Source organism: Accipiter gentilis, chromosome 16 (genome assembly GCF_929443795.1).
Source record: "Accipiter gentilis chromosome 16, bAccGen1.1, whole genome shotgun sequence".
Classification (NCBI taxonomy): domain Eukaryota; kingdom Metazoa; phylum Chordata; class Aves; order Accipitriformes; family Accipitridae; genus Astur; species Astur gentilis.
Window position 1 is genome coordinate 26,985,868 of NC_064895.1, and position 20,884 is coordinate 27,006,751.

A 20,884-nucleotide genomic window follows, 5' to 3' on the forward strand; every position below is an offset into this window, starting at 1 on the left:
ATGCATATTAAACCTCACAAACATCCCCCTCTATCCTCATCCTTGCCTTTGCCATTGGTGGTTCATGTCAAAATATGACATTTGACACTGGCAATTAAATGTGCTTTGCAAGGAGAGACTTTCACACATCAAATCCTTCTATGCTGTGCTAGCTAAGTTGACTTCTACAAATCAGCTAGGACTGAACTGTAGTTTAACTGTTTTACCAAACGACTTCTGGGAGTTGGGCTTTGTGGGAAATAGCCTGAGCTGCTGCTGAGCAGCTATTATGTTGGGAAAACTGAGATATAAACTGCATTGTGTCAGTCTTCTCCTTTGTGCTGACTTGGACTATGTCTCTGAATCCCAACAGGAGATTGACGAGTTCACCAAAGCCTCGGATTCCACCAGGAAAGGCAAGGACTTGGCTGCTCCGGGAACCAGATCTAATTTTCTTCAGATCTTAGCCACCTCTTAAAGGAGAATCTAATTGTCTTTAGAGCACTCAAAACTAATGACATGTTGCTTTGTATTTCCTTGAAAGAAGGGAGACCACAAGGGTAAGAAACTAAACTTGGTTACAGCAGGCTGAGGTTCACCTTCATCTGAAAGATTTCCTGTGGACGCCTGGGAAAGTCACTTTGAGTGAAGTAACTGAGCCAAACTAACAGCTGGCTGCTGCAGAGAAGAGGCTGCATCATTCCAGCTTCTCCTTTGCCTGGCTCTATTCCCATCAGATCCTTGTTGACTTGACTGGATACAACCCGACTTTTGCCGGACTTACTCGCTGCAAGTATAACTCTTTAATGGTGCACTCTCTGATCTGGTTAACCTATGGCTCTGCCTTCTTTTTCGTTGTTGAGACTTCCAGAATAGAAACCATCTCAGTAAACAAGGACAGGTAAGGTGGACTTCCATTGCCTAACGGTAACTGGTGTCATTAAAGGTGTTTAGGAGCATCTCTGGCTGATCTCCATCCACTGTTCCAGAAGGGCTTAGATCTCCTTCTAGTCCTACATCATATCTTGATGGCCCACGCATACTTTTCACCCCAGGTCAGCCAAAACATCTTAAGCACCTCTGGTTCAGCAACTGAATCCCACTCAAACCGTGGAACTTCAATACCAAAATCTGATACCTTCACCAAGATGTCTACAGTATTTTATGTCAAGACCCTGTATGGTGAGCAAAGCTCAAAACACTCATGTGCTGAGAGCGAAATTAAGTATTTTAATTTAGAACAGCAGCCCATCTACTGAGTACAGACATCTGTGCAGGATTCAGTAGCCTAAACAATCTGAACACGGCCCATTTGAAATGCTTAGAGGAGAAGACTCCGGTGAAAACACAGGGATTGCTAAGCTCCAGTCATCTTATTCTCCACTGCCTCTTATGTCCTGTCTTAGTTGACAACCAGCTCCAGACATGTCAGGGGGAACTACAAGAGGTATTACAGGGTATTGAGATAATCTACTCGCTGTCCTTACCTTAGAGAGAGAAGGGGCAGACTCGCACCACAGCCAGACACCATCCAGGACACATTGTAAGTGGGAGAAGACCCCACCACAGATACTGCTTCAACCACCCTCCCACCTAGCCAAGGTGGTTTGGGGTCCCTCTGAGAAACTGAAAGAAAAACAGCACAAGCATTCATTAGAGCAAAGCAAACAACTGTCACTATGCCTAGGTTATTTTCATTTCATAGGTGGAAACATATCTGCTTGGGGTTGTTTGGTTTTTTTCTGGGCAAGACCATTCAAGAGTTACATTTGTAGAAGCACATTTTCAAATAAACCAAGAATAGTGATATTTGGCAATTCCTTCTTGATTTTTTTCGCAACAGTATAAGTTCAAGAAAAAACAAAAGTATTATTGTGCCTGTTGCGAAATACCATTCCTCTTTGAAAAAGTTTCAACCAGCCTAATCATTAAAGATTTTAATGGAATATCCTGGAAAGATGGTAACATTAACAGAAAAGAAAAAAACCAGATTCCTTTACCAGTCACAGCTCTGTCTGCAATGATGACTTCATCAAGGTAAAATGACCCAAATGTTTCCTTTTGCAGCACGGGGCTCAGCAAGTCTATCTGATGCACAAACATGGGGGAATTGGCAGGGAGGTCCTGGAGAAGCGTGGAGAGATTCACACACCCCTTCCAGAGGTCAGTGCAGGTAAAGCTCCAGCTGGAAGACACCAAGGTCGTGAAAGCTGTCTTTTGCTGTGAGGTAGTGGCAATAACCAACTTTTGAGATGCTTTGTGTAGCCCCTGGGTAACATCAGATACTGCTGTTATCATCACTGTTATTTATTCATACACAAGACGCTTGCTCAATGGCTTGTGATCACTCTCTGTGTGTCTCTGTTGGGTTCCCCACAGTAAGAAACGAAGCTTTTTATCTCTGCTTAGGTGTCTTCCTCTACATCGCAAGAGTGGAATTTGGGAATAACTACCGCTGCTCTATTTTTGGCAAAACACTAAGGTAGCATCAGTGACCTCAATGGGGTCAATCCAGAGTTCAGGCCCCTTGGGAATACCAGATGACTGTTCAAGGCTCCCAGCTCTCTCCACCATGTAGTAATTTAATCCCAACCCCTTCTTCTGCTCCCAGGCGCACACAACCCCCCCGCCCCCTTACACAATCTTACAGATACCCAAGCTGCCAACTTCACTTCCTGAAGTTTTTCAGACAGTCCTGATTTTTTAAGTCTGCCTGTCCCAAGCTTTATACCTAACACTGAAGTTTTTATACCCATGGAATTTTAAGTGAATAAAGAAAATCAAAGACTACACCAATTTTCAAAACTTTGTGTACCAATGATCTCGTGAGGTTCCTGCGGGGGGGGGGGGGGGGGGGGAATTTTAAAAAAATCAATTCATCTCTCTGACTCATGGCAGAAAATCCACTGACTGTTGCCAAAGAAATCAGGAAATTAATGTCCTCAGAAACCTTACGGTGTGTTTACCAGAAACAGAACAAACTCTCCCTCTGTGCATGACTAAGGTGAGATAGTGAATATAACAAGGATCACACAAATTTCCTCAGTAAATCCTCAAAAAGAATGGAAGCACATTCCAGGAATGCCTCTGCAGGAACTGAGCATGTGTCAGCTTACCCCAGCTGACAATGTGTTCCTATACAAATAAGAACTTTTCTCTGTTTTCCTGGTATGCCTTCTTACTCTGGAAAGTGTAATCTCTGGAAACTCTAAGTGTCTGGCTACCTCTTAGAGTCAGTTTCATTGAAATCCCATAGGCAGGTGAGGTTCCTCTTCACTGAAGAAAACGAGACGTTGGTGTAGGACACCAAGATATGAAGGATATTGCTCATATGGCCTTTATGTGCAAAACACACCTGCAAAAATGGGGGAAAAAATTTTCACAAATCAAACGACAGGTAATTTATATGTGATGTCTGTAGAAGATATTATATTTTGTTTCAATGCCAGCTTAACATCAGTAGGGAAAAATGCTGTTCAAGGTCAGCAATAAAGGCCACCACTTAAGGCCAATTTGCCTTGAATAGCACCTACAGAAGACAGTGCATGGCACCCAGGTGACCCGTGTGCCACCACATAGCGTGAAGCTGACCCCTTAGGCTTCAGTGAGGTCTGGGGGCAAAACTTAGCTGGGAAGTACCAATAGGGATTTCAAGTATCTGGAAGGGAGGAAAGGAGACTGGGGGAATTGCTTTGATTTGCAGGGTACAGGGGTTTGGATGGGTGTCAGGTGGGGAAATAGGACTGGAAGAGGAACTGGAAGGAGTCTGGAAGGACTGCAGGAGGCTTTGGGGACAAATCTTTCCCTCCCACCTCCTTCCCTTCAGCCCCCAACTATTTGGCTTCCCCCAAGTGGCAAAGAAAGGGTGACAGAGTTGAATTCAAGACCTTATTCCTATCAAAAGTGATGTAGAAGTTGAGCAGAAAAGCGAGGAAGAGTGAACCCACAGATAACAAGGGGGTTTTTCCTTTTGTCAAGAAGTGGTCATCCCTGCATCTTCCATCTTCTCCCAACACCATCCCACCTTTTCTTTTCCCTCAGCAAGGGTTGCATCCCCAGGAGCAGATAGCAGCCAGATGTGTTAAACAAAATCGACATCTCTGGGATCTCAAACTATCCACTTAGTCAATAAAAGACACTCTGCTCTGTCCACAAGCATAGTCCAAAGACATGATCCTTTTGTGGATTTGGGTCAAGTAAGCCACATGATTTTATGTTGCTTATTGGGCTCTGAGTATTCAGTCCTGAGTGCAACCTACTCAGCAAGAGCAGCCACTTACATGTGTGTATTCAGTAAGATCATATCTTGGTGGAGTTGACGGGGAAGTTTTCACTAGCTGGCTTGGTCTGTGGACACTGAACCTCCCACAGAAAGGCTCCGTTCCACTGACAATTTCCCCCGTGGTAATGACACCCTTCATATCTGACAGATTAAAAAAAAAAAACATGAGGGGTTGAGAGGCTTGAAAATGATTCAGAAGATACCAGTACAGTCAAAAGGTTCATGAAAATACAGGAAGTGGGCATCCAAAATTTGTCAAACAGTCCTACACTTAAGTATTCTCCTGCCCAGATAAATGGTGAACATTTGCAGGGCAATTGTTCCCCAGCTTAAGAATGATGAAAGACAGGAGGAGGGACCATTAGATTACTGTTTTGATCATAAAACCTCATGGCAAATAACACTCTTTAGCCACAGAAAGTATGTTTGACCAATCCACCCTTCCTTTCCAAAAAAAGTCTCTGGTAAAGCTGGAGATCGATGTATAAAGCAACAGTGAATCCACCTTCCCCTTTGGGATGTTTGTTCCATTGGTATATCAACCATGCTGCTGAAAAGCTGCTAGGATTTCTTTTCTTCCTGGTACATAAAAGACTTTCTTCTGTCACTACATATTGACAGTTCACCATTTCTTCCAGTAAGAGAAATACAGCCTGCAAAATGAAGTTAGTTGCAGACTTTAAAAAAAAAAAGTCTAAAAGGGGTAGCTGTGGGTTTTTTGCACATCGAGTGTTGGACCTGTTGAAATCTGCACTGGCAGAAATTATGAATTAAGTAGTTCAGCTGTGTTCAAGGGGAGATTATGTAAATACAGGGAAGGGAGAGACATCAAAGGTAATTAAACTTAAAAACATATTCCACTCAGGAAATTGAGCTGAAAATACTTCATATTTGGAGAGAATTAATGATGACTTATTATACGTAATCATCCAGTTTTTACTCTTTTACTATTTTGGTTTGTATTGAAGACAGGACAAGGGAGGACGGACCCTAGGTCTGAATGTGCATGGCTGTTCTTATTTTCCTGGCATCCATTCACCACAATTTCACCATTGTTCTGCTGTCTTTTAATGTTATCTAAATTTTACAATCAACAATGAAAATTCAATTTCTTCTTTGTTCTATTTGTTACGCATCATTTTTTTTATTCCTACTGTACTGTTGAACTATCATTGGCTTTTCGCTCAAGTTTTTCTCTTTTTTCTTGGCAGAATCCTAGATTTGCGTTCATGTTAAGAATGTCCAGTTGCTATTTTCATTTTTCTGCATAAAGCTTCCCTCCCCTCCCCAATTAAGGTTAATTAATTGCTTTCCTCCACTTGGAGGAAGCAATCACCATATATATATATATATATTACATTACTGGTTGAGACTTGTTCTCTCTCTCCATACCAAATACAAGCATATGATATGAGGTCTCTAGGCAATCATCTACTTTTTGGCATAGGGTAAGTATACTGTCAGTATTGCTGTCAGATATAGAATCATAGAATGGTTTGGGTTGGAAGGGACCTTTCAAGGTCATCTAGTCCAACCCCTCTGCCATGAGCGGGGACATCTCCAACCAGATCAGGTTGCTCAGAGCCCCGTCCAACCTGACCCTGAATGTTTCCAGGGATGGGGCAGCGACCACCTCTCTGGGCAACCTGGGCCAGTGTTACTGGAGTTACTTTCTACTAGAGTAGCTTTCTGATGTGCACAATACCTTCAATGTTAGAAAACTATTATCAGTAGTTTTATTTTTTTTACAAAAGCAGTTGATGTTTTACACCTTGCCTGACTAGTCAACTATACCACAGATATTTGCACTGTTTCGCTTTTAGTCATCAAGAAACATGAAAGCGGAGACCTCCAGAGTCAGAATCAGCCGTTTCCGCAGCCTGAGCTGTAGCTATGGGCTACACCAGATTTGCTTCCCAAGCACACATACTGAAACATGAATAATTTCACATGCCCCAGAACTTGCTTTTTTTGTCCTACTCCTAACATTTCTAACAACAAAAACATGTCACCTGCTTTGATGTGTTGCAATATGACTGAGTCATCCAATGTATTACAGAAAAAATCTCTCATATTAATCGTGTTATATTTAATATTGGTACCATGAACTTCCCCATCAGAAAACATACAAATAATGAATAGCTGAGAAAAATAAATATATGTACTTAAATCCATTAAAAGTGTAAATTCGCTATAATTAATAGTACATTTATTTCATAAAAGGAAGTCAATGCTCACAGTAAATACTACTTATTCTTATTTGTCACAGAAGATCACTACCTTCTTTCTCAAAGCCATTGCGGAAAAGGATTTTAGCAGAAGTTGGCTTGGTTTCACATCCTATTGAAAGGAGTTCCTCTATTGCCGTTTGCACCTTTAAAAAAAAATTAAGAAAGTGAAAACAGTACAATGGTGTCTGGACCATTTCAGCAGAGAGCTTCAACACACACACCTTCACTACATTTTTCATCAGCCACGGACCGGTGGCAAGGCAGCTCTAAAGAAGTGGGTAGCCAAATGGTAGAGAATAAAACTTAGCTCAAGGCGGAGTGTAAACTTCCACGTCTGATAACCTTCAGGGTTGTGAGACATGCTTTACGTGTCCAGCAGCCTCCTCCGAAAGGTGCAGATTTCTGACATGAGCTATACCACAGCCAGGGCATCTGCATCCCCCTCCAGGCTCCATCAGCTGTGTTGACTAGAAGTCTAACGCCTGTCATGGAGTTATCACCCAGGGTAGTTTTAACAGTGACCAACTACCACATCGAGAGACTGAGATTTTGAGGAAGCCAGATCGGAGCTCCTATCCGAAGCAAGAGCCATACACCAGGCATCTGGTCTTAGAGAAGTCCAAGGGTCTGGTATCTGAAGATATCACAGACTTCATTGCAGACAGGACAGCCAAGACCAGATGCTGTGATATGCTTAGAAGGTACCTGGGAGCCATCCCCCCAAAATCCCACTGCAAGACAGTAACAAAAATCACCCCTACATCACCTAAAATTGATCTCAGCTTCTGGGCCAAACACTTAACTGCTCTCAAGTACAGAGCTCCATCAGTTACACCCCAGCAGAGGACTGGGTGTCTGCGTTTAATGACACCTACCTGGTGAGCCGTAGCATTTGTGGGGATCATTCTGCGGAATACGTTATTCCAGGAGATACTGAAACGCCCTGTACCAGACACAGTCAACATCTGGCAAGGAAAGAAGCAAATAAATGAAAACAGATACAAACTGAATGAGACACACAGACTTCAGACGAGGTATCTTCTACTGAGGAGGATTTTACAGCCAGCATTTTGTCTTTTAACCTCTGTAAATCAAGAGTCCCTTCAGCTACTCTTACACTGCTCTTGTCCTCCAAGGTCTCTCCTGACAGAAGCCTTCCGCTCCTGTTCTTAGATTAACAGGAGCACAAGAGATCCAAGACCTGTGCAGAAACGCTGACAGCCACAAATGGTCCCTAAAGCTCCTGACCTGCAGTTGTGGGATTTAACCACCAGGAAAAACTTCCCTCATTGCTGAGGACTTTATCAAATTGAAAGATTCTATCATCTGATTGCAATATAGGGTCGACCAGGTAACACACACTGAGCGTGCTGTCACCAAGTAGGGGAAATAAAAACAATCCCAAGCTTGTATTAATTAGCATTAGTTAACAAGGTGAGTCATTAATGAGCGAGACAAAACCTGAGGGGAGTCAGCGTTGCTTACACTTTAACACGTGAACAGATTATAATGCAACCGTAGGGTTTATATAGGTCCACCAATGTGTGTAAAAACCATGAACACCTTCAGCTCGTGATGCTGTTCTCATCAACTCTCAGCAGGTTAAAAACAAGGTGGGAACACACATCTAGCACCAACAAGGTCTTTGCAATTAGGATTTGTTGCCATTCATGCCAACTGAGTCAGGGTCAAGCATAGAGCACTGACCTGCACTTCTGGAAGATGCAAGGCACGAGCCCGAATTTCGTGTCTCTCGATGTAGTAGTTGTTCACCACGTGGGGATTCAGCCACGTGTTATGTATCTGGACTCCAACTCTCATCCCATTGCTGGGAGCCTTTCCATGATGCAGCGCTTCCAGGTAGTACCTCGAACCAGCAGTTAGCTCAAATTTCTGGGATTTTGGCTGCCAATGCTCACTCCAGTTCTTCACCCAGTTCTCAGACCATTCCGAATTGCCGGCTGGGAGAGAAGCTATTCTCACCTGTGCCCAGACCAACCAAATCAATCAGTTACACAGACATTTCACCATCCCCAAAAGATACTTTGTCCAATACCACAGCTTCAAAAAAACAGACTTGTTCTTATAAGCTGGTAGCAGAGGGTTGATGGTTGACACATTCCTTTATATTTGAGATTATGGGTTTTTCCTAAGAGCTTTTGGGTTAGGATTCAATGCCATAAGAAGATAATTCTCATGGCTGACCCTAGCCCTAATAACAGTTCCCCCATGTGAATGTTCATGGATGACTTCAGCTCTACATCTCATGTTCTCCAAATACAAAAGAAAGAACTATGTCCACAGCCTTCTGAGATGTAGTATGTTACCATTAGCAAGACCAGTAATGCTACTTTCTTTTCTTTTGTAGATAAGTCCTTTTTATGTCTTCTAGCCCTCTTCGGTTACTAGGCTTAAGAATAGCCCAGAGAAATAGATCAGCTTCATTTATGGCATCCTCTCAGCTCTATGAAGAGAAGGACCAATGTTTCCAGAAGGCAAAATTTCAACAGGCAAAAAAGAAGGTAAACTGAGGAAGTCAGACAGGAAGCCTCCAGGTCTCCTTGCACAGATTGTTAGCGATGGTGATGTGCTGAACTAACAAAAAAGTCTTCTGGAAAAGACTTTCAAAGACTCTGGTTGCAAGAGTGAGTTTTTCATGAGCTACTGATAGGGCAATGTAAAACATCAAATATAACGATACAGATTTCATTCTGCAACAGTTTCATAATAAGGGCCAATAAGCCAATTCACACTGGGGAAATTCCCACTTGTTATGACCTTAATTAAAACCATTTACTATCCTGATCTCATTTTTATTCTGCCAAGAGTAATACCTTACGTTCTGGATCTTGGGACAAACTTAAGTAGAGAGAAGCCTGACCATCTGCCTGAATCCAGAAGGTGTAATTGTTGGTCTGAGGAGCCACAAAAAATCCACGAAGCCTGGAGCTAAGCAGAAGTAGAACATCCATAATACACAACAGAATTACTTCAAAAACCCACCAGCCCCCCACCCCACCTTCACATGTACACTGAGTAACAAGGAAAGACTATGAGACCAAGTTGTAAGAAAAACTCAGAGACTCTAAGACTGAAAGAACCTCAAAATGACCCATTTTCACTGAGTCATTTATGCTTTACAGAAGTTTTCAAAACAAAAAAAAAAACCTGAACAGCTCCATGAAAACAAGTGTCGTTTTGTTGTTGGTCACTTTTTTGTGCATTTTCTCTCAAGCAAAGTCTTAACCCTGAACAGGCAGGAAAAGGCTCAAAATCACACACAAGAACTGAGAAAAACAGAAGTGATAGAAAAATGAAAACATCCATGCATATTGCACAGCTTTTCAAGGGTGTTTCTGAAGAGGCAAGGGGCACAAACACAGTTCAGGTATTTTTGCAGTTTGGGGCAAATCAGTTTATTTCCATTAACTCCGTCTGCTCTGCAACTCCCAACATCAGCTGAGGAGCTGGCCCTCCACATCTGGCTGGAGCTCCAGCCCAAGGCAGCTTCTAACTGGAGCTCCTTCTACCTCCACAGCAATTTCTTTTGTGGTATCTCAGCACATCTAGGCCAGGTAGAGCAGAAATACTGAGAAAAGGAGGAAAAATAAAATGCTTCACGGCATATTTTGAGCTTCAAAAAGACCTCGGAGCAGAGGGTTTGCTTTGATTTATAGGAGCTATGCAGTAAGGCTCTGCTATAAAGAGCTGTCAGGTGTTATTGCTACACCTTATACTGCTAAAGGTGATTGCCGTGGCTTCATCTCTTTTTAAGATCATTAAGTACCTGAAGGACTTCTTTGCCCCAGACAGAAATCTTACTGGGGAACTGGCATTAGGTACAAACTGCCATCTATATCCAGGACCTGCTTCTGTCAGATCAGAGGCGTCATCCCAGATTTCAAAGAGAAGCCCTCTGTTTCCTAAAAAGTTAAAATAAAAGCATTCTCAGTAGCAGCCAACAAAAATCCCAGAGCACATGCTAGAATCAGTTGTGTAAGGAGGTAGGCCAGAACAGAAAATTTTAATAATAAATTGGCTCTTTTTGTGGGTCTTTTTTGCAGTCTAAGGCAGAACACAGATCTCACTTTAGGGAATTTGTTCTACCTTGAAATCCTCCACCAGAAAGAACAAAAAGCTGCAGAGAGCAGAGCATCCAACCAAGCTCACACGTCTGCTCTTGCAGGAAAAGGTACCGAGATGACCCACAATCAAAATGAGCTAAGCCTCATTTTATGTACAATAATTTCCTACTGCAATGGTCCACTCAGACAGCATCCCCAGAAGCCTCTGCAGCAGCTCCAGTTCAGCTAGCCGTCCTCTAAATATTACTCTTACTTTTTTCCCCTCATTTTCCACAGCCCTACACACCACGCTGACCTTCCTCCCACCATCGCCCATCGGCAAGTGGTGGGCTGAGCGCTGCACCTTGCCTTTCCTTGCTATAGAATCACAGAATAGTTTGGGTTGGAAGGGACATTTGAAGGTCACCTAGTCCAACCCCCTGCCATGAGCAGGGACATCTCCAACCAGATCAGGTTGCTCACAGCCCCATCCAGCCTGACCTTGAATGTTTTTGGGATGGGGTAGTGACCGCCTCTCTGGGCAACCTGGGCCAGTGTCTCACCACCCTCAGTGTAAAAAATTTCTTCCTTGTATCTAGTCTGATTCTACCCTCTTTTAGTTTAAAGCCACTACCCCTTGTCTTATCGCTACAGGCCCTACTAAAAAGCCTGTCCCCATCTTTCTTATAAGCCCCTTTAGGTACTGGGAGACCACAATAAGGTCTCCCTGGATCCTTCTCTTCTCCAGACTGAACCACCCCAACTCTCTCAACTTTTCCTCATAGGTGTTCCAACCCTCCGATCATTTTTGCGTCCCTCCTCCCTATCAAACCTAGGAGAAACTGGCTTGACGTTGAAGCAGACAGCATTTTGGAAAGCCCTGTTTCTTGATTGCCCTCCATTTCCATGTGCGTTTGCTTGTTTGGACCTTCAGCTATTTGAATACCGTACCTGGCTGGGGGGCACCAAGCCTCCTGCCCATGCCGACAGGCTCAGTGGTGCATCTGATTTTCTGGGGAGAGACGTGCTTGACTTTACAGGGGACACCTGGCAGCAGGAAAAGGAGACAAATGTGCTGGGTGAGACTTGGAAACACAGGTGAGCTGCAGCATGAACCCATCTAGTTTCAAAAAAAGGGTCAACGCTTTGGTAAAAACCTGGGCTTGTACTATCAATCAAGCAAAACTGTTCATGTCCACAGTCAGAATAACTGGACCTTCCTGATGGTGAGTCCTACAACTCCTGCACTGGTATCTGCCAACATCAGTTGGGTTTTGTGGTCAGGGCCATGACCGCTGTATTGAAAAAAAAAAAACAACCACCAAACATTTAACACATTTCTCCTCTCACCTGCAGCAGTGACCTGCACTGGCTCCTCAAAGAAATCCCCGGTGACAGTGACATCGGTGCCTCCTCCGAGACTCCCACCAGCTGGGAACACAGAGACTATCTCTGCAGAGGAAGGAAAAGAGGAATCTGAAAACAAGCCTTGGAAAGGTTAATCCCAGTCCTATTTCTGCCAGAGCCAGCAGAGCACTTGCATGGTTTCCAGCCAGAGCAGGCTCCTGTGAATGAAATGAGCATCTCACTGATCCTTCACGGGGTTTTTGGCAGCCGCTGGGATTACACCAGGAATGAACAACATGGATAACTTGGCGGCGTGACAGGAGAAACACTGCAATGCTTGAACTGTTACTTAGCAGTGGCTGCATCTGTCATGTTCAGATTGCAAACTGGTATATTCTGTGCTGTTGAGGAGCTCTGCAAAATAACAAAGGTGGAATTAAAACTGTTTTAATCCTTTCGACCTTCTCTGACTTGTTTCTCGATTTAGCTTATAGGTTTAGATGTTACCACACTTTCCAATCATCGCTTAGGCTTCAGGGACAAATGGAGCTGAACATCTGACATATGAGGGTCCACATCATGACCATGAGAATCTTTCAGGATTTTATCTCTGTTATAGTCATACCCTTTGACACTGGAAACCTATTTTTCTCTTTAATTTACTCACTTCGCACTTAAATGTCCTAGTTTAACCACGCAATTGTACTTGCATAGTTCTGAAAAAAAGACTAATAAAAAAAGATGAGGTACTTTGGTCTGTATCTGCATTTTTTTTTTTGTTAATTCATTGATATTTAAACTTTATTTTTACAATACTGACTACTGGCTAGCACAGTACAGTCTACTGGATAGACCCGGCAGATCTTGTTTCTGCTGGTGCTCTGCCAATAGCCAACTTCATGCAGGGTTATTTCATTTTACTGTGCCTCAATTTGTGAATAAGGACATAAAATTACCCTCCTTTACAAAGTGCTTGAACTTATAGGTGAAACAATCTGTATGCTATAAATGATATTCAAAAGGCAGACATTTATTGGCTACATTTTTTCTTTTCTTTTTTTTTTAAAAAAAAAAAGCTTTTGTTATCTCTCGAACAAGCTCCTCAGATACAGTCCATAAGGAACTAGTGCATTCATTACATTAATTTCAGCCAGCTTAACGGCAAAAAAATTGATTGGACCTTGCTGGGGACCTGCACAGGTGAACCAAGTGGTCTTTCAGCTTTATGCAACCTCTCACTAAGGTCAAAGGCTGCCCAGTGCTCTGCAGTCCCTCACCCCCAACTTCTGCTTTGGCTGTCGGGCATACGGCCTTGCTGAATTGTGGACACTATTTGCCCATGACCATAATCTCGAGAGGGTGCTCAGGATTTCATTGCCTACTGGCTACAACATAACTGGAAACATCACAGTGAGGTTATTATTGTTAATGTACCTTAATTATATATAAATTTTTAAAACTAATGGTGGAGTAACCATTCACCATTTATTCAGAACTCAATTCTCGGAGTGGCTGAACATCATCTCCTCCTTGTAGCTGATGTGGGATCTATCTAATCCTAAGGTCTGCATTTCTAAAATCTCAACCGTACCAAATACAGTGTGATTTAAAGGGGAAAGGTTTCCCTAGATGCAACAACTCAAGTCTACAACTGATCTGACAGGAAAAGGAACAACGATAAAGCAACATTATCCAGAACCCTGCCATACTGCTGTTCTCTGGTTGACTGTCTCAGGTTAGGCTGTCCAAAACAGAGTTCAAATATGAACTGTCTGAGAGGAACACTAACTCACTGAGGATGTAGGATATAGCCCACGGCAGCATACCCAGCCTCAGCACATAAATCTGGTCTTCTTGATTTTGATTTGCAGGTTTTTGCGTAGTCAAGCCCATACCAGGGGAGTAGCACACCCAAAATGAGGACATAACAGGATTACGTCCTTGGGAAGAACGACAGTGAGAGGTCTTAGACCAAGCTGGGACTGCCAAAAGACAGTGTAGTCAGTGAGGTGGATCAGCGCAATACCTGAATGCGTTTGATACAAGAAAAGCTCCTGTTTGGCACTGACGAGCCATGCACCTTTGTCTACTGCTGACCTGCAAAAGAGAAAAATGCTTGAGAGATCCTTGGCCATTTAAGTTAAATTAGAGCTTCTTTTGGCAGACCTAGACACTCGCTCTCCAGAGGAACAGTGGAACATTTCTACAAGGGCTAACAACACCTTTCACCAGCACATTGAGGCATTGATTCAAGAGACTCCGTTACATGGCTGCAACTCTATTAGAAATACTGTCCATTGTAAAGTATGGTTTTGACACTATCAAAACCCTTTTTCACCTCCTTTTATGGCTAAATTCTTTTCCATTTGGATGAAGAGTTAAAAGCGAGATGAAAGGATTTTATTCTGCTAGGCTTAACAGATGATTTGTGCATTGGGCACTGAAGCTAAAGTATTAAAACCCCAAAGGAGACATCCTTTGGGGGAGGAACATTCTCCCTTTTCATTCCCAATCTGAAGATTATCTTCTCAAGATAGCAAAACCTCATTTCTAAGCAATGAAACACAAGATTAAGTAAAAACATCATGCACTTATCCTGGACTCAAATGCAGCTGTGTCCCCATGCAAAACCACAGAAAAAGACAGAAGAAGATTCTTTTACTCACTTTCCTTTGTTAAAGACGGAGAAGCTAACATTGTGGGACCCTGGAGGAGAGAAAAGTAATATGCTTTATGGCAGAATCGTGGAGGGCTCCATGAAGAGTGCATCCTACCAAACCTTGTCCAGGCATCCTGGGCCTGAGTCTCCTCTTCCTTACGCTTTCCTTACAACTGTCTAACTGTGTTGATTTCAGCAGTGAGTGTGTACAGGAACTAAACCAAATACCAGCTTAGGGAGCTTAGAGACTTAGATCGTAGGTAGACACTATATTGTAGATATGTACAGTTACACATCTGAACCTGCAAGCTGAATCTCAGGAGCAGGATTTGGTTGCCTAAGCATAAGTGCTTCATGTCATCTTAGACCCTGTGGATCCTATCTGACCTCACTTGCCATACTAGGAAGGTGCAGACCGCCTTCAAGACCTCCATTATTTCTGACACCCCACTGAAGAGCTCCTAGATACCCCAAGATATCGCAAAAGCTCAGGCTATTGTATTGCACCATCAGTGTCTACATGAGAGGTAGATAAGAATTTCTATTTTATATGTGTAACTCGGATCATCTTTCCCAAGCAGGCAGTTTGCTGCTCAAAGCCTCCAAAAGAAATTAGAAGTTTCTTCAGAGTGCTTGAAAGCAAGGAAAAATTAAAGGGATCCAACCTGCTACCTGAGAGACCTTGAATAGAAGGGAGCACCCAATTTATTCCTCTAATAAAGTTGTAAAGGGAATGTCCATCACATACAAAAAGGATTAAAGTAAAAGTAGTAAACTGAGCAACAACCCCAAGTCACATTGTTGCTGTCAACAATGTCCACATCATGTCATGGTTTCACTTGAGCGCTGCACTTCCATTTCTCCAGGGCTGTGCAGAATCTGCAAGTCACAGCAGTGACTATGTTGAAGACTGGTAAGCCTTGATCTGAAGCAGGTTTTGTGGACTCCGCCCTGAGCCACGTTCCTAACTTTGGAGGCAGAGCAGGAACTCATAATTGACACCCTCCCTCTACCCTCTGGAATTGCAGAAACGATGGAAACCCATGATTTTTCCCCCTTTCCACCAACCTATGTGGTTCCCTTCCACCTGGCACTGCAGGGTCCCCAGTCCATCTTCTACCTGAATAGGGTAGCTGTGGAGAGACAAAGGACTTTGCTGAGCCTTGGGAGCAAAAAGCACAAAATACAATGAGAATCATCTAACCAAGAAAAGATGTGGGCTTATACATCTAAGCTAGTCACTCTTGGCTCCCTTTAGAAACAAGGGAGAGAAACAGGGGAGATGGGAGAAGAACAACCCATGTCCCCACTGATGATCAAGAGTTCAGCAGCGTAGGAGGATGCTTCCCAGCAACACACAGTGCTCCAGCTTGGCCCCTTTACCCTTGTTTCCAGAAGCTGAACCTGTTGGTGACCTTCTAAACCCCTATTTGAAATAAAAGCTGAGCAGAGACAAATCTGAGCACACGGTGAGGGTGAATAGGAGGACGAAAGTGTCTCCCCTCTACTTGCTCCTCTGCACGTCCCTAATCTGTAAGAAGGAGAAGATAGCAATTAAACCAGATATGCTGGCATTACATCAGCCTTCTGGAGCCATGGAATGATACAAGTCCCATCATCAACTCACATTTACATTTAAGTCCCCCCTCCTGGGAGCCAGGAGGAATTTTACAGTGCAATAAGAGGGCCCACTGAGGACCCCAGAAGCCTTAGTACCGACTTCTGCAGGAGTAAGTTTTTCCCCTGGTTCCCTGAAAAAGCAGCCTCCCTCTTTTCCAGGGCTCACAGGCACTGTGAGAAGTACATCAGTCATAAAAGAAACGCTGCTGCAGAGCCCATGGCTTTTTCTGTAATTCAGCAGGGTGCAAAAGCCAGCAGCCTAAAGCGTCTTCTACAACTTAAGGAAGACAGGGATACATTACTACCAATAAATGAACAGTGCTGGGGCCCAGGCACCAGAGCTTATCTGCCTATGCTGTTAAATTTTTAGAGCTCTGCTTGCTCAGTTGAGGCTCAGGTCAGCTAATCTACCTTTCAAATCAATGCCTATGTATGGCCGAAGACAATGCATTGCCCAGGGTCAAAAGGCAGCTTGGAAATGGCTACCTTGTTTTGGAGTCTAAAGAGTTGAATAACATAGATGTGGCCAGGGCATATCATATCGTATCATCCCTGGGCCAGAGAACAGCCCCTGGCCCTGCCTGGTTATGGCTAGAGTCACAGAGAGCCAGCAACCCTCATCCACCCCTGTCACGGACCATATGGTCAACTCCCCATGGGCTCTTTCCATCTTAAGCTGAAGCAGAAGAGCTTCTCCAAAAGCCAAGAAAATCTTTTGTGCACAAGTTGCGCTGAGCCCTTGTACCAACACAAACCAAAAGTAAGCCAAGAACTGACATGCTTCCAGCTCGCCTGTCAGCAAAAGAGCAGAGACTGGTCCATCCGTCTCCTTCTGCCGTAAGGATAGCTGGTCTAGGAAAAAAAAAAAAAAACAAAACAACAAGAAAGAATCATTATGATACAACAAAGTTTCAGGAATGAAATCCTGATCCTGTTAAAATCAGCAGCCAATATTTTCAAATGGGACAGGAATTTCCCCACACTTGTATCTAGCATGCATTCACCTCCTAGAAAACTGGACAAACCCTAATGTCTCATATCTTAGCCTGCAAAGTACGTTCCCCAAACGCTGCAGGAACTGGACCTCTGTAAAGATTGTGGCAGGACCACCTCTGAGAGAGCTAGCTCTGAACAACCTGATGCCTCCTCCCTGTAGCGAAGGGCTCATAGTCCGAGGCCCAGGAGGACCATACTCACCCTCACCTCCCAGAAGAAGCAGGGAGTTCATACAGCCATACTGCTTCAAGGTGCAGCTCAGGCTTTTCTTTATTTCACTGAGGAAAGACACTACAAACAACCTCTGCTGGGAATCATCCAAGCTCCTAATAGCAAATCCAAGTATTCCCACCTTAAAGAACCAATATGGTAAGAGACAACTTCCATGGGAGAGGAGAAATCAGGTGGGAGCAATGAATTCACAGTAATTAGCATAATAAGCAAAAGGTGGCAATGATTCTCTGAGAATTAAGAGGCAATTAAGGAAAATATGTAATTAAAACCTGTAATACAAACACTGTGACCTATGCTTCAGAGTGTAGTTTTATGAGGTTTTAAGAAAAGAGTTTGCTTTTATTAATACAGCTTGCTGATATCGAGATGCCTTTCCTTCTAGGGATGAATAAAAAAAAGTTCAGTGCTGTAAAATGTTTGGTTCAGCATCACTGGACCATTGCATCCCATACAATGCACAGAAAGCATGCAGAACACATGGGAAAGTATAAAAACCATTCTCTTTTTTTGCTCCAAATCCTGAATCAGTGTGACTGAGTGACAGACCGCTCAAGTCCAAGTCCCCACCTGGTACATATTTACGAACACACCAAAAATGGGCAAAGTATTCATGTGAAGCTACAATGTGAACCTGTCTGGTATGCTAAGATTTTGAGGCCATTTCCTTTTTAGTGATAGTGAGGGTAAGCTGTAAATGAGTAATCTAGCAATCGAGCATGCAGGCACATCCAACCTGCAGTCAGACAGACCAGCCTTTCTTCCCACTGATCAAAGGTTTCATAGTTCCACTAGAGGCAGGTAAAACAATAATTAGTATCAAACAAAGGACACTAATATGCATCCAGTGGAAAAAAAAGTAGGGCTGATAAACGGGTGCAGCTGGTATGGCAGGAATCTGCACTGGACTTTCATTCATGCTAGCAGACAATTTAGTTCCTTAGCAAGGGACATGTCCATTCAGCCCGAGAAGTAGTTAAAAAGCATCTAGTGGTCAAATATCTGCTGCTGCAATTAAAAGTTCTCACTACTGAGAACACACACCTTCCCTAGCTGCTGAAATGATCCTTAAAATGCCAGCACAGTAACTATAGATTAATAGTTTATCTTTAAAATACTCACCCGGGCTTATTCCTTCACTACCATTGACACAAGTGTAAGGTAAATAACTCCATAGTATCTGAGAACACTTCCATATATATGGAAATACATATGACAGATGACAGGTCAGCATTCATGCTCATTTTGGATTCACTGTGCTTAAAGTGCTGCTGGCCTGAAGTAAATTTCTAAAGTCTACCTGCTTTGTTCTGTTGCATGTAACCATAGAAGCAGCAGAAAATAAAAATCAAACCTTTCTTGAGAACAAGGAAGTGACCAGAGAAGGTTTAAAGCAGTGAACAACAAAGCCTTTTGTCTCAAAATACTGCTTTGTCTTCTGCCTCACCAGAGCATCTGTTTCAAATTAATAGTTTTTCTAAAAATGCAAATGGAAGGGAAAATTTATTTAACTTTTAGACTCTGACATTATTTTAATTAGTTAAATTTTAATTTACTAGCCAAAATAAAATCTACAGCAACCAGACGCAATTACAGTACAATTCACACTGAGCTGTGATTGACTGTGCTGCCAGTAAACAAACCAACTAGCTTAATGGACCAGTTGCAATTAGATTAACAAAGTTTGCTGGAGCCCAACTCATGAGCTGCAATAAACCACAAAGGAAGTAAATGGCAATTCCGGGCCAACTGGTTGCAATTTATTGCTGTCAAGGAGGCTGATGGAAGAAATGCCAATTTACAGGGACTGGGTCAGATAGCAGCCTATATATAATTACCCATCAATATAATCCACGTTGAAGTCCAGGGTCTCGTATCTTCCAGTAATTGTCTTCCCATAAATCTCAATTAAATTTCCTATTTAAAAGGAAATGGAAATTGAAGGGAGTCTTTTAAAAGCAGAGAATTTATTTGCAGATTTTGTGAGCCGAACAAAAGAAGGTCTTGGTGTTTGCAAATCTTGCAGAGAGGTGCCTAACTGGTTGCATTGATGGCTACTCTCAGCTTCTGCCATAGTTGAAGGTGACTTTGCACTTAATTCACTTTTCCCAAAACACACGTCTTTGTTTCACACAAAAAAGTCGATTCCTGATTTTTTAGCAGATCTCTAGTATTTGTACTGAGAAGACATTTCCCTCAACTCTTTTGTTAACTAAACCCCACATTCTAACCAAATTCCACTGTAGAACCTCATGAGGCAACCAAAATTACATCATTTGTATGTTAGACAGGGTCAAGGTCTAAAGAAGGACCTCAGCATATATGTGGCCAACTGAATCACTCCCAACACTCCCTTGACCACGCAGGGTGACAGCTTGGTGTCTTAAATTGTTTGAGGCACCGTATCCTCCCGCTGTAGCTCCAGAAGGGAAGGAATCTTCCTGGTTCTGTGTCACATCTACCTGCTCCATGCAGTTCTTTCACGCTCCAGGACATCTCAAATAGCACTAAACACTTAGTGTTGCTCTCATGGTCTTCACTGACTACACCGGGAGGTCAAACATCCAGCTAACCCATAGAAACCTCCATACAGGCACCCTAAAGTAAGGCACAAGAATCTGGAGCTGAACTGCAACCTAAAAATAATTGGAAATGAGGGATGGACTTAGATTTAGGAGCATCTACGTGATCTAATCATCCATGTATCTCTCTGCACTCTTGAGAGACCTAAATGCTTTGATTAATCTTGACTTTGGAAATCAGCATTTCAATTTTCTCTAAAGAAGCCTACAAATACCAACAGAATAGAAATGGGGGGGAAGACTTCCATACACCAGTGGGTTCAAACCAAAACCAGTGACTGTCTTCTCATGTAACTTTAAAGCCCCATTAACCAAGAGGCCTGTATGGCATTACAATAGCATCACCTAATAGCTAATTCTTCTTAAAACTATTACTAAATATATAGGTCAGATGACTCAAGAGCTGAGACTGGTTAGACCTATCCATCTGCTGAACAACATCTCTCTACTCAGGCAGTGGAAACCAAGTACCAAATAACCTGGTCACCGTGCTTCACACACTTCTCTTGTACCTAGTGCTGTAGACTCTCTCCCCTCACGCAAACCCATTTTCCTGTTCAGCGTGAGCTTGGACATTAAGTTCTGGAGGTGCCCATTTTAATCCCCAGCAAGACAGATCCCCTCATAAGGAGAAAGACAGTATGGAACATGAAATAATAATTAAAGTGGGCTCCAGCTTAAAGAAAGGTCCCGTACCTGGGATGCCAGATGGTGGACTAATTTGATAAACCACAGGTGTCTGCGCAGCAGAGAACTGCAAAGAGAAATTTGTAGTTAAACAGCAGTCATTTTCGCAGCAGTCCAACAAGATCTGATTATGCATTGCTCACGACACAGTTGGCAACTGCATTTCAGAGACTCACATTTGAGATTTGATCTTTGAAGCAGAGTCC

The 20,884-nt window shown here is 43.0% G+C and overlaps 1 protein-coding gene across 1 annotated transcript in view; it reads right to left on the minus strand.

The window, feature by feature from the left end:
• The window catches only part of PKHD1 (PKHD1 ciliary IPT domain containing fibrocystin/polyductin), a 260,367-nt gene that overhangs the window by 232,093 nt on the left and 7,390 nt on the right, over positions 1–20,884 (minus strand). Inside the window, exons 5-21 of the mRNA XM_049818774.1 lie at positions 20,688–20,745; positions 19,248–19,326; positions 16,960–17,034; positions 15,631–15,695; positions 14,570–14,609; positions 13,930–14,000; positions 11,907–12,008; positions 11,508–11,603; positions 10,280–10,415; positions 9,327–9,441; positions 8,200–8,475; positions 7,368–7,457; positions 6,542–6,635; positions 4,260–4,402; positions 3,204–3,334; positions 1,980–2,164; positions 1,467–1,605 (exon numbers count right to left, since the gene is read on the minus strand). Coding sequence (XP_049674731.1) covers positions 1,467–1,605; positions 1,980–2,164; positions 3,204–3,334; positions 4,260–4,402; positions 6,542–6,635; positions 7,368–7,457; positions 8,200–8,475; positions 9,327–9,441; positions 10,280–10,415; positions 11,508–11,603; positions 11,907–12,008; positions 13,930–14,000; positions 14,570–14,609; positions 15,631–15,695; positions 16,960–17,034; positions 19,248–19,326; positions 20,688–20,745 — 1,895 coding nt within the window. The remainder of the gene's footprint in view (positions 1–1,466; positions 1,606–1,979; positions 2,165–3,203; positions 3,335–4,259; positions 4,403–6,541; positions 6,636–7,367; positions 7,458–8,199; positions 8,476–9,326; positions 9,442–10,279; positions 10,416–11,507; positions 11,604–11,906; positions 12,009–13,929; positions 14,001–14,569; positions 14,610–15,630; positions 15,696–16,959; positions 17,035–19,247; positions 19,327–20,687; positions 20,746–20,884) is intronic.